Source organism: Zootoca vivipara, chromosome 13 (genome assembly GCF_965207765.1).
Source record: "Zootoca vivipara chromosome 13, rZooViv2.hap1.1, whole genome shotgun sequence".
Classification (NCBI taxonomy): Eukaryota; Metazoa; Chordata; class Lepidosauria; order Squamata; family Lacertidae; genus Zootoca; species Zootoca vivipara.
Window position 1 is genome coordinate 16,262,292 of NC_142596.1, and position 16,648 is coordinate 16,278,939.

General features: G+C 44.2%; 1 protein-coding gene across 1 annotated transcript in view; it reads right to left on the reverse strand.

The window, feature by feature from the left end:
* CEMIP (cell migration inducing hyaluronidase 1) overlaps window positions 1–16,648 on the reverse strand; it is a 158,811-nt gene that overhangs the window by 40,690 nt on the left and 101,473 nt on the right. The window contains exons 4-11 of the mRNA XM_035132099.3: window positions 16,081–16,219; window positions 14,530–14,766; window positions 11,149–11,328; window positions 8,248–8,318; window positions 5,875–5,970; window positions 4,393–4,511; window positions 3,270–3,411; window positions 1,318–1,509 (exon numbers count right to left, since the gene is read on the reverse strand). Of these exons, the coding sequence (XP_034987990.3) occupies window positions 1,318–1,509; window positions 3,270–3,411; window positions 4,393–4,511; window positions 5,875–5,970; window positions 8,248–8,318; window positions 11,149–11,328; window positions 14,530–14,766; window positions 16,081–16,219 (1,176 nt within the window). The remainder of the gene's footprint in view (window positions 1–1,317; window positions 1,510–3,269; window positions 3,412–4,392; window positions 4,512–5,874; window positions 5,971–8,247; window positions 8,319–11,148; window positions 11,329–14,529; window positions 14,767–16,080; window positions 16,220–16,648) is intronic.

The window sequence follows — 16,648 nt, forward strand, 5'->3', positions numbered from 1 at the left end:
TTCAACTGAGGCCAGCACTGTGCAACCAACTTGGGTTCTCAGAAGCCAGCCAACATTTCTCCACTGCAAAGCAGTGCTGGGAGGGTGCCATTTGTAGCAGAGAAACTACAAGTGGAGGGAGGAGGTGCTTAACCCTTCCACTGCCACTTTCCTTATGCAACTCCCCACTAGCATGGTTTTCAGATGCTAGTGGGACCCAAGTAATACACCCAGTTCCAGCTTTGTTTTCATTGACTATCGCCCAAGATTGTTCTCATGATGTAACCTGTGTCACACGCATTTCATGTGGTTTTTCCAATCATCCAAGTGATACATTTTTCTCACAGAGAGCCTGCCATCTTTAGTCATGAGCCTATGATGCATTTGAAACCAGAATAATATTTCCCTTGGCACAAAGCATCAAACTCCTTTCGGCCCATTTCAAAAAGGGCCAACTTCAGGTCTTACTGAGCAGGTTACAATGAATATAATGGGGGCATGTGGTTGTCAAGGAGTGGCCTATATTTGGGGCTGTGTTTTGTATAGCACAGTGTTGATCAAATTTCTGACAAGAAGACCACTGCTTATACGGTATTTACATAGCACTGATTGTTCATTTTATCAATGATTCTTACAACAATCCCATAAGGTAGGACAGTTTTATCCACCCCATTTCCTCCCTTTTGGTAGGGTTCAACTTCTTTGAATAACACCTCTATTATCATCAGCAACATTGCACTGACTCCCTCACTGTTGCATTCAATCCAAGCTTTCTCTCTGTACCACTGGTCGTCTCTTGGCTGCTGCTGCTATCTATCTCCTCTTTTCCTCCTTGTCCACTTTGTTTATCTGCTACCAATCTTATTTTGAAACCCAACATCTCAGTCCCTTTTCCCTACTGGAAAGACACAAGCTTACGAGGAATCTGAACGGTTCACTGATTTCTAGGCATGAGGTTTAAAAATAACGCAGACAAAAGAGAGAGGGTGCTTCTAGACTGTTGCCATATGTGCAATTAAAGCTGATTTTGTGTTCTTGCACAACAAACCTGTCTGCACACCCCACCCCACCCCCCCATCACCAGACATTTTGCAATTAGGAAAGTAATGGGAAGAGATACTGAAAAGTGTGGGGCAACAACTGCTTGGCGCAGAATCATCTAACCTCCCCCCACAAACGCATCAGAATGAATGCTCAGTAAATGGGAAACCTCATCTAATCTCCCTGCAAATAAACCAGGGTGAACACATAATAAACAGGTTACTGGGAAGCGGCCAGAGACACAAACTGTGCAACATCATTGACATAAAAATCATGAATTCCAATATGGTAACCTACCCGCCACTTTGACTTCATGGGGTCCACAGGCTCTGCAGGGCAAGATCTGGAATTCTTCGGCTTGATACATGGAATAATCTGTACTGGCCACAACTATCTTATCTCCAGCCTTCCATGACTGCACATTATCAGCCAATCTCAAGATGGTGCTGTTTACATTGGTGTCAACCATGACTGTAAGCTTGGGTCTCACTGGAAAGCCAATACAGGACAAACACAAAAATAAAAAATAAAAAAAATGGGGAGGGGGGGTTGGAGAGACAGAATATTTAAAATACTTCACAAATTGTTCACCTAATCTTATAGGACATGTTTCACACCAACAAAAGTAAGTGGTTGACAGGCCCCAAGGAAATACGAGACAACTCCTCCAACCATGCTGCCGGGTTCTTTTTTAATGTGCAAAACTCAACAAGCGAAACAAAATAGGCTCCATTCATTATTTGCTGGCAAGTGTGTTTTTCCACTAACCCCTTCACTAAATTTAAATGCAGCTCTTTGTGGGCCCACGGCACCACACCCTCTCAGACCCAGCATTTGCGGTTGCTCAGAGCTGTCATTTAAAGATGCTGCAGAAGCTGTCTTCAGCATTATACAATGGTTTCCTCATGCTAATCAACAAGACACCCATCTTTTTCTTTTTTGCCTTTTGAAAAAATGAAGGTCAAAAGAACTGCATGGAATCACTGGCTTGCTTAAAATGAACAGCTGCAAAATAAAACGACCGCTTTCTGAAATAATTGTCGCTTCTCCAGTGTTGATGGGCATTCACCACAAGAATTAATCCTCCCACTTATATTTGATGGAGGGAAGAGATACTGAGCACCTTGTGAAACACTTCAGTGGAGATCTATCTGGGTTTTGGTGATGCCAATGTGCCACTCTTGGAATTGTTGAGCATGTATAATGAAAAGAAATGGTCGGGTGAAACCAAAGGCCTGTCTTGACTAGCATTCTATGTAGGGCACACTATTTTGATTTCCTGTATCCTTTTAGAGACCTTTAAAATTACAGTCGTACCTTGGTTCTCGAACGCCTTGGTACTCGTATGTTTTGGCTCATGAACGCCGCAAACTCAGAAGTACCGTAAGTGTTCTGGTTTGCGAATGTTTTTCTGAAGCCGAACGTCCGACGAGGCTTCCATGGCTTCCAGTTGAGTGCAGGAAGCTCCTGCAGCCAATCGGAAGCTGTACCTTTGTTTTCGAACAGTTTCAAGAGTCAAACGGACTCCCAGAATGGATTACGTTTGAGAACCAAGGCATGACTGTACTAGATACTTTGTGATTGACTGCTGGGAGATGTGTGTCAGGATATTTTTTTAAAATATTTATATTTTATTAAGGTGATTTCAGTAAAAAGAAATAAAGAGATACGGAAAAGAAAGAAGGAAAAGTGAAAGGGAGAAAAACAACAGCAGCAAAGATACATATGAAAGCAAGAATATGGAGGGAGGAAAGCAATATACAATATTCCCATACATTCTTATATAAATTGGTATAGTGTTATTGTCCTAGTGCTTATGTAAATGTTAATAGCCTACTACATTTTGTATAAACTCATTCCAAATACGTTATCGTATTTATCCATATGGAGTCTGCGCCTGTAAGCAGCCCTTTAATGAATTGCGAGTGATGTCATATCGTCAGTCCATTGATTGAAAGGTATCACACTTTTATTTTTCCAATTCCTCAATATTAATCCCTTGGCCACAGTGTGTCAGTATAAGTTGGTGCATGAGGACTAGAAACTTGGTTGGGAGAATGGGAAGCTAGTAAGCAGAAATGGAAAGTGTTTGGATGAGAACGACACTACAGAATTAGAAGGTGTTTCAGACTCATGGAAAGCCTCCATTACCGAGGCATTTATAGTTCTGAGGTAAAATGCTACTTCCTCTACAATAAGTAGGTCAGTACAAGCAACTTTTGCCCAAGCTTTTAAAATTAGTCACATACCAGGCTTGCCACATAAGAAGCGCACTCTGTAGTTACGGCAGCCTCCGGGAGTCTGTCCTGGGCCACGGCAGAAAAACCTATAATCACGGACCCTTTTGTAGTGAACCTCAGTTGTCAGGTTCACTCCATCGAGCGTGACTGCCTGGAAGGGGAACAGAAACGAAAGATGAGTAGTAATTGAGCATGAAAAATAAAATAAAAGTTGTGTGCTCAACAACACCTGTGCAATGGGGGGGGGGGGCGGAGACAGATATTTTGCTTTCACATGAAAATCAGGAACCTGCTGGATCAGGCCAAAGGCCCGCCTAGTCCAGCTTTCACAGTAGCCAACCCACAAGCAGGATCCAAATTCAAAAGCACTCTCCACACCTGTGATTTCCAGTAACTGGTACTCAAGAGGCATATTGTCTCCAACAGTGTTATGCTGCTGCATAACAATGTTTGTGCCACAGAGAAAGATACCAAGGCTCTCTCTTATTTTGGCAGCTTGTTCAGCAGTTACCTCCACTAGCAATTGTTTCATTTCATGCCGCTGCTTGTTTACAAAGTATTAGGTCTGTGAAAGAGTTCGCTTTTTCCAGAACAACATCTTAACCAGACTGGGAAAATAGCATAACAGCCAAAGAATCCTGGGAAGAGTCATTTGTTACGGGTGCCGAGAGTTGCTGGGAGACTCTCTATTCCCCTCGCAGACCCACAATTCTCGCGGTGCTTTAAAAATTCAGTTCCTGAAGCTCTGTGAGGGGGAAACAGAGTCTCCTAACAGCTCTCAGCACCCTCGTCAAACTACAGTTCCCAGGATTCTTTGAGGGAAGCCTTGACTACAGTGATAGGATACTGTGTTAAATGTATATTGAGGCTGTGACTTCAGTCCTTGAATGAGAAACAGGCCCTAGTTCCCAGCTGGCTTTCAAAGCGCCTCTTTGGCAACCATCTCTATCACACCCATCTATATAGAGTAGTTAGAAAACAAGAGGCCACCCCAAAGCCATGTGGTCTAATAAACCGTTTTCATTTTACAGCTATAAACTCAATATAAAATGTTTGGAATGGTTGGCTGACAACTGGAAGGGGGAAGAGGGATGTAGCAGCAGGCAGAGGTCGGTCCCCTTGGCTGTCCTACCTGGATGTCAATGGGGTGATCACAAACTTCGGGGTGAGCAGCCCGAAAATCTGAAAGTCGCTCTCCATCTTTGGATTTTGCTTTTTCAGGCTTGTCAAACCATTCTGTCCATTCCACATCTGGGGCAGCATTGGAGGTGGGGGGGGGAGGAAGAGAAGGAAAAGCAGTCAACACGAAGGAAGGTCATTTTGGACAGAACAACCTTAACCAATGCGACAAAAATGTGTTCCACTGATGTTGGTGCCAAGCACCGTTAGCAAGTCTCTTCCACAACTGCCCACTCCCTGGCTCTGGTTGTGGGTCTGTAAGCTGCTATTTGGAGATGCTGTGAAGTGCGCCAAGCTGTGTGTGTGTGTGTGTGTGTGTGTGTGTGTGTGTGTGTGTGTGTGTGTAGGGGGAAGCATGGTGCTATTATTAAAGGTTGCATGGATTCACAACACAAATACAGTATAAGCTTAATAGCTGACCCAGTTGCGCTAAGGTTAAGTAACTTTAAGTCAACGGCATTCCAATACTGCACTAAAAGTGCTCTGCAGAAGCCTAGAACAAGTGAAATGATGCAGCTATAGGGGCCGACAGCCGCCTACGCTACTGCAAACTCTTAAAACAGTCACATTTTTAATCTGACACAAGCCATATACACACCATGCAGTTGATGCCACTTTAAACAGTCAGTGCTTCCCCTAAAGAATCGTGGGAACCGTAGTTTGCTAAGGGTGCTTAGGAGTTGTTGGGAGACCCCTATTGCCCTCCCAGAGCTCCAATTCTCAGAGTGGTTTAACGATCAATTCCTCTTCAAAGGGAACTCTGGAGAATTATAGCTCAGTGAGGGAAATAGGGGTCTGATAACAATTCTCAGCGCCCTTAGTAAACTACAGCTCCCAGAATACTTCAGGGAAAACCAGGACTGTTTAAAATGGGATCATAGCACTTTAGATGTATGATGTGAATGTGGCCATAGTTAATTCATAGTTATTCAGAGGCCATTTTGCTGCCCTGCTGCAATGAAAGCCTAGAGGAGAGAGAGAGTGAATGAACTGATGAATGGGGAAAGAGGGAGAGGATTCCCCACCCACTTTTTACACTAGCCCCACCCATTTTTATTTTTATTTACAGTACTTTGGTCCCACCTACTGCCACCCAGGCGAATGTGGCCCTCATGCCCGAAAAGGTGACCCAACCCTGGCTCTGAAGGAATGATTTGTGCAACAATGCTCTATTTATCCAAACTGCCTGCTATTTATCTGCCTGCACAGGCTGATCATACAACCATACAGTTATAGCACATTCAATCCACATGACTTCCCCCAAAGAGTCCTGGGAATTGCAGTTTGTTGAGCATGCTGGGTGTTGTAGTTTGTAGGACTCTCTTTAAAAGTGTGTTGAATGTGCCCTGAATTTCTGTTGTGGATCCCACCCCCCATGCTTCAGGCTAGTGAAAAAATAGTGGTTGTGGCAGGGGTAGGGGGGGTGAGGCCTCACCTTGAACCCACTCACTGGTTGAAGACACGTTGAAATGCTCTCCGTTGTCTGCTTGGAAGAGTTTGAATACCTTGGCAATGGCTGAGCCTCGGTGTCCTGCAAAAGGCAAAGTACAAGAAGTTAGAAGCCCCAGCCCTTCTGGGTGAGTATGGAGAGGCTGTCGACACTCCAGCATTCCCTCCCGTTCCTCTTGGGATCTCCGACTGGTTTGGTAAGTACCTGCAACATTTCAAACACAAGTGCTAGATCTTGGCATCATTCCTCCCATCCATTATGGGGTGTTTGCTCCCCTGCTGAAAGGGAGAGTCTGCAAAATCAGCACAAATAGTCAGGGCGGAGAATTAGAGATTCTCCCCCACCCCACCCTGCCGCCACCACTCATCATATTCTAGCTCCAGAATAGGTCCCCCTGACGTCCTTTTGCAAGAACCTCTTAGTGGTACAGCAGTAAGGGCACACGGAAAACTCCAATTCATCTTTTTTTTAGATCACACATTCGTTTAGCTTTTGCAAGAAATCCAGGCATCTTGCCTCAAGAGTTCATGGAGGGAAAACTGCATTTTCCAACCACTCGAAACATCTAAAAGGATGAGCAATTTTCCACCACTAGTTTCTTGCAGGTTCTGGGAGAGAAACCATTCGACAGGTTGGTTTTGTTTTTTTAAAAAGGTAACCAGGAAGGAGGAAGAACTATGTGAAACGCTTTTGTGTTTGCATTCATGTGCGCTGTTTGCGTTTGGGGAAACAGCTCTCACTTTATTGCTCTCTTTGCATGCCTGCCTGCCTGCCCTCCCATCCACGGCTTGTATATTTTGTACTCCCGCGCCTGTTACAAAGGCAAGTCATTGGTACACTCTCCCTGCAAGGAAATGGGCTCCATAAAACCTGGAGCTTCCGACTAGCTATGAAGTTGGGTGTGCAAAAGAGCGGACAACATCTGGGTTCAGGTGCGCCACAAAAACAAGGTTTGTTTAGCTGAACTGTGGTTTTGCTTTATATCTGAACCCAAACCTGCCCACCAGCTGTGGTTTATTTAGGGCCGACAAACTAAAACCACAGTTTGAGCCTGGTCTGCAAACTGTAGCTGTTGCCACATCTGAATTTACAGGCTTTCCAATGAAAGGGCCCTTGTTCTGCCTCAAGAACTATTGCACTATGAGCAACAGAAGTAAACTGATGAAGCTTAGTCCTGAGGAGATAGGATCCGAAAGCGGGCAAGCAGCTCTGAACCTCGATTTGCCTGCTCTGTTGTCTGGAAGCTGAAACAATTGACTTGTCCACACCTCTGCTTGTCCCTGCACGGATCCGAGCAGCTTTTCGTTCATCCTCCCACTTTTCCCTGGAAAACCCGCTTTTTAGCACTGAATCAGAGCAAACATTGATCCGTGGAAAATCCAATTGACATTTGCTCTGATTTGGTGGTAAAAATTTCTTTTTTTCCCCAGGAGAAAATGGCAGCCTGGATCAGCTCCATGATGTGGGTTCTTAATTATGATTTGCACAAACCATTGTTTCAGATTACGGTAGGTATATTTGCTCCAGGTCAATGCATGTACTGTGGACATACCTGCCAAGTTGCTGTCCGAGAAATAAGGGACTGGGCCGGAAGTAGCAGACCGGAAGTAGCGCTGCCGCCATTTTGGAACTGGGCGGAGCATGCTCAGAAGTGACTTTTGATGCTGCTTTGCCCAGTTCCAAAATGGCCACCACGCCAGAAGTCACACTGCAGCCATTTTGGAACTGGGCAGAGCAGCATCAAAAGTCACTTCTGAGCATGCTCCACCCAGTTTCAAAAAGGCCGTCGCGCCAGAATAAACCGAGAAAAAACAAAAAAAATCCAGCTAGGAACAGCTGGAAAAATGGGGATTTCCCGGGGAATACGGGAGACTTGGCAGCTATGACTGTGGAATCCATTCTGGTCAGAATGACTAATTTGTGGAAACCTCTCATAGACTTTTTGTGTGAAAAAGAAAATGAAATAATGACATTTGCAATTGAAGATACTGTTTGTTTCTAGAAAGTGGCTTTGTTGTATGTAATATTGGAGTGGATGAAGTGAATACTGTTTATATGTAGCGGGCAACGAATCGGAAGTTCCTTACCTTCCGATTTTCCCTCTCTCTCCTCCTTTAAACCTCTTTTTATTTCTTTTTCTTTATTTCTCTCTTTCTCTTTCTTTTCATCCTTTCTCTCCCCACACCCTTTATGCTTTTTATTGTATTCATATCGAAGTCTTAATTTGGACAAAAAGGAAGAAAAGGTATTTGATATCAAGTTTTGTATTATTCTCCATAAACCCTAATAAAATTTATTCCAAAAAAAGAGAGACTAATTTGAACCTCCAGTTTCAACGAGCTATTTACTTTTAATTACCTTGGTACTCTATGTGGTCTTCAACAGAAGAGGAAGGGGTCCCCTTTACTGTAATAAAGCTCCAAGGATGCCTAGAAAATCAAAAGAAAAAACATATTTCATATATATTTATGCACAGCATAAAGAAGTGTGCTTTCTACTAGAATACTTCATTTCAAAGCTGCCCAGCCAACCTGATTTAGGAAATGTGCCAAGTTGTATAAGGGTAATGCCTTTTTCTACCTCATTCTTTTCAACTAAGAAGAAAAGAGACTGACAAGGAATCCTTTTCCTTGTCCAAATGCCCCTTATTTCCTCCAGCTCGTAACATATTTCCCGCTTTTAACTGAGGATCCAGCCTTGCAAATGCCAGACAAACATAAACCTGGGCAGTCCGAAAACTACGAAACATTCAAACCTGGGAGGGGAAGCTTGTTAAAAGCTCACTGACGATCCTCCAGAGAAAGTTGTTTGAGGGTCAGACCCATAAAGAACTGCTCATGTGACAGAGTTCTGCAGAAATAAATGTCTAAGAAATGGAAAATAGCTGGACTCCACTCTATGGCCTTTAAAAGAATCTAGGTTTGGCAAAAGATGCAACGAAATACAAAAAGGGTATTAGTGAGAATGCTCATTTTATTGATTAGCTGGCAATCTGTTGTTGTTTTAAAGGGCCTCAGATGAATCTATGCTTGCCAGTTCTTTTGAAATGCTGAAGATTTAGGAATTAGAAATTAATTGTTATTGTCATAATTTGGCTATTATCAGGGGTATATCGGAAAACTAATTTTATATATATATATATATATATATATATATGATATAGATATATATGATTTAGGAATTAGGTTTACATGTTCTAATCAATTCCAGGTGAGCAATACATGCTTTTTCATAGCAGCTGGCATTCTTAAGCACAGCTTTGGAGATCGCTAAGAACATTAGCGGAAGAATATGGATTGCATAGAACAGGCACAAACAAGGACTGGATAATCTTGGCAGTTTGTGCTTGGGAATGGGCTATAAGCAGGTCACTTGATCAACCAGTTTCACTCTTTTATATAGAAAAGCCACGTTGCAAATGTGCAAAGTCTTGAAGTCTATAGGTCGTCTAGGATTCTTTCAGGATCCCAGAAGACATATTGGACAAACACTCACTTGTGAACTAGAGTTTGTGCACTGGAGACTTTTCTGTGTTAGAACAAACAGTCCAGGGGGTAGCATAAAGCTGCTGGCATCCTCCTCCTTAGTCTCAGCTTCCCCCCTTGCAGAACTCAGCAGGAAGGACAACACTGGAACCAGTTGTCTCCGCCGGTCATTGGCTCTGGCGCCACCTACTGCTGGCCTCCCTGCTTTCCACCCTACTGGCTCCAACGGGCCCCAGCCATCACTTTCTCTAAGCATCACTCCTTGCAACCCTGTGCAGCAAAGCCAATGGAAGCTGCAAATATTAAGTTCTTGAGACAGATCTGCCAGGGAGCCAGGTGCTTCTGCTGGAAATGTTTGCTTTATACCACATGGCAAAGGCATTTGGAAAGCTATGATCTCCCTCCAAATGAGCGGGGTGGGCTGGTGGGAGAAAGGGCATGTCAATTGCTTAAAATGCCAGGAGAATAATTTTTTTGAACTGTTGCTTTTTAGTAGATGGCCCTCTGTTGGAATCTGAACACATCAAATGAGATCCATTTGATTAAATCAGAATGGAGAGAGAGGAAAAAACAAACACACACACACACACACAAAAGAAGACAGGCAAAAATATGGCCCATATAGTTAATACAGGGCACAATCTCTTGCAGTGCAAGTCTATGCATGTTTACTTGGAAGTAAGCCCTATGGTGCACAGTGTTGCTAACTCGCAGGTAAGTTTGCAGCCCTACTTGCCTAGAGCAGCAGGCAAGCCTGAGAGGAAGAACCACCTGAGATATGGGAATCAAGAGTTTCTTGGCTGATGTGGCTAGACTCCCTGCAGCTCGGTCTTTTTTGGAGAAGAGCAGCTGGGTGGGGCAGAGGGGGTGAATCGATGCCGCCAGCCTGATACAGAATCAGACCCCCGGTCTATCTAGCTCAGTACTGCATATGGGCACCTCCAGGCTGTTAGTATTCGGTGGAAGCAATCCAAGTGTGTACTTGGAAATTTAGGTGTAATAAAGCAGAATAAAGTGCCATGTCATGCTGGCACAGCAAATCCAGAAAAGAAACTGACTTTTTGCAGTCACAAAAGTGACAAAGAAATGCATTGTAAAAACGGGGGATGAGCAAATGATTCATGGGTAGGAGAAATATGCTGCAAACAAATCAGGAAGAATGCTCAGTAAAGAGTGGGTATAGGCTGGATCTAAACATGTCAAAGAAGCGATTCAGTTCAATGCATTGTGAACTCATACAGGGAAATCCGGTAGGGAAAGACGGGACTCCACAGCGCCATCTGGTGTCACAGTGTTATATCGCATATACAACACATATAAAACACTTTTTCTTTACCAATCTATGAGTCCATAGTCTAACCTCCATGTCAGCTTTGTGCAAGTGAATCAGGTTGAAGATTCAACAAACAGGTCATCTGGAAAATCCCTACTTTGACCTGTCAGCAGTCCTCCAAGCTTTCAGAGGAACCCAGAGATGCCAAGCCATTTAACCTGGAAATGTTTGCATGCAAAACAAATGCTCTGCCACTATGGCTTTCCCACCAAGTTGGGCAATAAGTTCTCAAGTCTCATACTGAAACATGCTCAGCTGAGCTACTGAATCTCTTTCAAACTAATTAACTTCTGAACACTCCAAGTGGCAAGAAGAGGGGAAAATCACTATGTGAGATGTTTTTGCTATTGGGGTGGGGGGTGGGGGCGCAGAATTATTTTAGGTACAGGCAGGATACAATAGGGCCTCTGTGTTGGTAATGTTGGCAGGCCAGACTCCTACCTAAAACCAAGGTGGAGGAAATGCTTGCTGCCCAGTCTGGTCATTGCTTTCCTGGCTGAATCATCCAAATTTTTGGATCCTTCATCATTGACCGCAACTGCCAGTATCATGCCGTTGTGAACTGCATTCAAATACCGGACGAGTCTGATGCTTTCACCTTTGAGTTTGTAGGTGTCAAACCTAAAGAAACAGGCAGGAGCACATTAACAGCAATTTGCCACCATAGATCCATCTATAGATATAGCTGGAAACAAGTAATAAGAAGACAAAATGAAAGGGTTCAGACCATAAAGTAAGCTGTCCCAGCAGGCTTAGCTCACCTTGTACCACTCAGTCTACCTGAGAAACCATTCTTGTGTTCCTATACCAATAGCTTGGGAACTTTCACCGCTGTAACTAAACCAAGTTTTACTGCCTGTGCGACCTTCACTTAATGCTGGGTGGAAATTTGACCTTTGGGGAGTTTGTAAGTAAACCATTTTTAGCTTACTAAACATGTGGTATTTTCCTACGCTGGGGAAAGAGGGTAATTCTGGACTTCACTAGGGCATATTTTAAAGGTCTAAGAGTTTATACTTCCATGCTTAACTTTGCTTCACATTTTGTGACTTTAAATCTCTGCTGGGGTTCACTCACCAAAGGGTAAAAAAAGGTAAAGGACCCCTGACAGTTAAGTCCAGTCGCAGATGACTCTGGGGTTGCGGTGCTCATCTCACTTTGCAGGCCGAGGGAGCTGGCGTTTGTCCGCAGACAGTTTTTCCGGATCATGTGGCCAGCATGACCAAGCCGCTTCTGGTGCAACAGAACACCGAAACCAGAGCAGCACATGGAAACGCCATTTACCTTCCCGCCGGAGCGGTACCTATTTATCTACTTACACTTTTTTTTTGGTGTGCTTTCGAACTGCTAGGTTGGCAGGAACTGGGACTTAGCAATGGAAGCTCACCCCGTCACAGGGATTCGAACCGCCGACTTTCTGATCAGGAAGCCCAAGAGGCTCAGTGGTTTAGACCACAATGCCACCCCTGTCCCGCCACCCAATGGTAAAAAGGTAAAGGTAAAGGGACCCCTGACCATTAGGTCCAGTCGTGACCGACTCTGGGGTTGCGCGCTCATCTCGCATTATTGGCCGAGGGAGCCGGCGTATAGCTTCCAGGTCATGTGGCCAGCATGACAAAGCCGCTTCTGGAAAACCAGAGCAGCACATGGAAACGCCATTTACCTTCCCGTTGTAGCGGTTCCTATTTATCTACTTGCATTTTTGATGTGCTTTCGAACTGCTAGGTTGGCAGGAGCTGGGACCAAGCAACGGGAGCTCACCCCGTCACGGGGATTCGAACCGCCGACCTTCTGATCAGCAAGCCCTAGGCTCAGTGGTTTAACCACAGCGCCACCTGGGTCCCTTCGCCACCCAATGGTACTTTGGTGGTATTTTTTCCTTGCCACCAATACATTCTGGGGTACTTCGTTTCCAATCAGTGCATACCCTGCAACTTCCTGCTGAAATGCTGTAACTATTTACACCATAAATGTTCTAGTTTCTTTTTTTTTTGTCCAGCTCTTGTTATGCTGTAGCGCAAGACTGCCCCTTCAGAGAGCAATAATGCAACGACATGGAAGCATCGCTGAACAACTAATGAAGCGGAATCGTGTGTGGATGGACCAGTATAAATCCACCATCCAGGCCCTATTACTATGTCAGTGACATGTTGCAGAACATACCCTCAAAAAGCCCCTCTTAGTTTGGAGGGACCCAACGCTTTACAGGGGTTGCCAATGTGTCTCACAAGCAGAATCATTAATGCAATAATAATAATAATAATAATAATAATAATAATAATAATAATAATTTATTATTTATACCCCGCCCATCTGGCTGGGTTTCCCCAGCCACTCTGGACGGCTTCCAACAGAAAAATAAAACACAATAATCTATTAAACATTAAAAGCCTCCCTGAACAGGGCTGCCTTCAGATGTCTTCTAAAAATCTGGTAGTTGTTTTCCTCTTTGACATCTGTTGGGAGGGCGTTCCACAGGGCAGGTGCCACTACCGAGAAGGCCCTCTGCCTAGTTCCCTGCAACTTGGCTTCTCGCAACGAGGGAACCGCCAGAAGGCCCTCGGTGCTGGACCTCAGTGTCCGGGCAGAATGGAGGAGGTGGAGACGCTCCTTCAGGTATACTGGACCGAGGCCATTTAGGGCTTTAAAGGTCAGCACCAACACAGTACACAAAAGCTCATTAGCAATACACAGGGCTTATCCACGCAGTCAAAACAAATTCCTTCGTTTTGGAGGTATGAACCACCTAATGTTTCTACAATCCAGGTAGAAGCACAGAAAGGTGTTCTTAATCAATATCAGGCTCTGAAGTCAGCAGCCCAAGCAAGCAGCAGAACATGAAAGGAATCATTCCTCCAGGAAAAGTCTTCATTCCCCAAGGGGGGGGGGGAAGGCATGCCTGGCTGACTCACGTCTGACCCCCAGAAGGTGAGTGAATTCCTGAGAGAGGGAGCCACGGCAGAATAGGCCCTTATCAGGTCATCTGGGTGTACATCTGTTTCATGTACGTGCAGTAAAGCATCCAATAAATCAACACAGAGAATTCCTAGAGAGTCCCATTGCTAGTATTCTCCTTAGATGCTGCTAGTGTGGCAATTGGAAAAAAAGAAGTGCATGGGAGGGGGGGGGGTCGCCCCATTTTTTCAGCATGCATATATTAAGAACCTATGTCAGCTAAAGCTAGCTCTATACAGGTACAGATCCCAGTGGGTTCAGCTACAAAGAGCACACAGAAGAGATAAAGTAGCACTTGGTAAAATTCGTCTATGCTTATTAAAATATTCACAGTTAACGTGGGGTGGGGAGAAATTCAAGCCGGTTCACATTTAAAGGCAAATCTGCCCAAATTGCACTTTACGAAACAGTATGTTTTGTGATATATAATTATAGAATCATAAGAGTTTGAAGGGACCTGTGTAGACTAAATCACAGCCATGCTTCAAAATTCACACTTCTCTGAATTTTGCAATCTCTGGCCAAGCAACGTGTATGGAAATGCACACACTGGAGTAAAGTGTGCATCAAAGTGCATCTATTTGTAAAAATAACATGCAGAAATTTTATATGGGCTTATAGCTGCATAAAGATTGATTGAACAAACCGAAATGTACTGTGCTAGGGGAAATCGTTTTGCAAAAATGCGCATATCAGGCAAAACTGCGTAGACAAATGTGTATGTTCCGGGGGGGGGGGTCGCATAAAAATTCTGGTGGGTTTCATGAGGACTTAAAAATATCAGATTGATGTGGAAATATGGAGAATTGCACTTAAGACTGGAAGAAAGAGAAACTGAGTAGAATTGGAACTGAGAGATTGACTCACCGATCAGAATGGACAACTGTCCCTGTGTTCGGGTCAATGACATGGACAATAACACCACGATGGCCCCAGCTTCGTTCAAAGTAGTAGCCTCCTTCTTGCATACCACCTGGGTTCAGGGTCTTGTTTAGGAAAGTCCACGATAGCTTTCTCTCACCATGAACCTCAAGAGTCCCACCATCGATCACCCCAATATACTTCTTTCCAAAGTAATTGTCTGGTTGGCTGCCATCATCAGCACTAAGGGGTTAAAGGAAAAACTAGATCATTTCAGTACATAAATACAAATGTGAAGGTCTACAGAATTCATAACCATCTAGCTAGGTCTTGGTCTAGGTCTAAACCACAGAGCCTAAGGCTTGCCAATCAGAAGGTCGGCGGTTCGAATCCCCGCTATGGGGTGAGCTCCCGTTGTTCGGTCCCAGCTCCTACCCACCTAGCAGTTTGAAAGCATGTCAAGTGCAAGTAGATAAATAGGGACCGCTCCAGTGGGAAGGTAAACGGCGTTTCCGTGCACTGCTCTGGTTCGCCAGAAGCGGCTTAGTCATGCTGGCCACATGACCCGGAAGCTGTCTGCAGACAAATGCCGGCTGCCTTAGCCTATAGAGCGAGATGAGCGCCACAATCCCAGAGTTGTCCACGACTGGACCTGAGGGTCAGGGGTACCTTTACCTTGCTAGATCTTGGTAGTAGTCATATTTTGCTTAGATCTTTTGAAAAGTGACACGCTTTAAGTACTGGTTTCTTGAAGGAAATAACACATCACAGGCGAATGTGGAATTGTAAGGGCCGTCTCTCAACATTTTGCTGCCTGTGGCAGATCAGCACATTGAGCCTTCCTCCTAGCCAAAGCGCATTGTACACAAGGTGGGCCAATTTATTTTGGCACCAGAGGCAGAAAACCCCATAAGCGTCTCTCCTAGACAGTAACAGAATAATGATAATAGTAAATTAAATAGCTAAGCATTTGCTGCTGTTCCTTGGCTACCTCACTCTACCTAATGGTAGGGCTGGCTTCTGAACTAGTATTTGTTTGCATCACACCATCATGATAATCTGCAACGTGTGAAATGTATGGGTGGCATCCAATTAAGTCCTACTTAGGGTAGACCCACTGAAATTAATAGACCCAAGTTAATTAGGCCTATTCATTCAAGTGGGTCTACTCTTAGTATGACTGCTAAGTAGATGCAACCTTATGCTTTTATCATTGTCCTGGGTGTGGTTTAATTTTTACAGTACCCCAAAGATAATCCTTCCTGTGCTTTCTGTACTTGGGATAAATGGTCCGTGGCTCACAATGTGTTGATAAACCTGTTAGATTTTGGGTGTGGTCTTTGTCCTGCCACGATACTCCCAGATGCCTCTCGGGAGATTAGCACTTCAGAGCCATTGTCTTTATGCCAACACCACCATAGCAACTCTCTTGCCAAGAGCTCATGAGGGAGCTTGGACCAGTGTGTGTGTGTGTGTGTGTGTGTGTGTGTGTGTGTGTGTGTGTGTGTGTGAGCCTAATCTTCAAAATTATGGGATGAAGTCTGTCTAATTACATACCGCCCATACAAGATGATTGTCAGGTTGCTCCGCAAAGGACAGCTCTCACTCCCGACATGAAGCTCTCCATCATTTTCGATCAAAATATGCCGAGTGCGCAAAACAATAGGGCCTGTGTTGTCCTTAATCACTAGCTTTCCTGAAGGAGGAAAAACAAGAGTTTTGCTTTGATGGTGTGGTAAGATTTAAGTCAACCAGAATTCAGAGTATCCTTTTATTTACTACATGAGTTTGGGTTTCCTAATTTTGCCACTTTTAATAAGGCACGTCTTTATTGTTTTAACCGTGAAAAACCCCATATTGGGTCCTTTCTGATTTTTATTTTTATTTTATAAAAAAAATCTGCTGTAGGTACCTTGGAAGCTGCCTTATACTGAGTCAGACAAATGGCCATTTTTGGTCAGTCTTGTCTACACTAACTGGCAGCAGCTTTCCAGGATTTCAGACAGATTTCTTTCCCAGGCCTACCTGGAAATGCCAGTAATTGAAACTGGGAATGTCTGCATGTGAAGCAGAAGCTCTACCACTAAGCTATGGGCTGTTCCCCTCTAAATGTCTCTAAAGATTT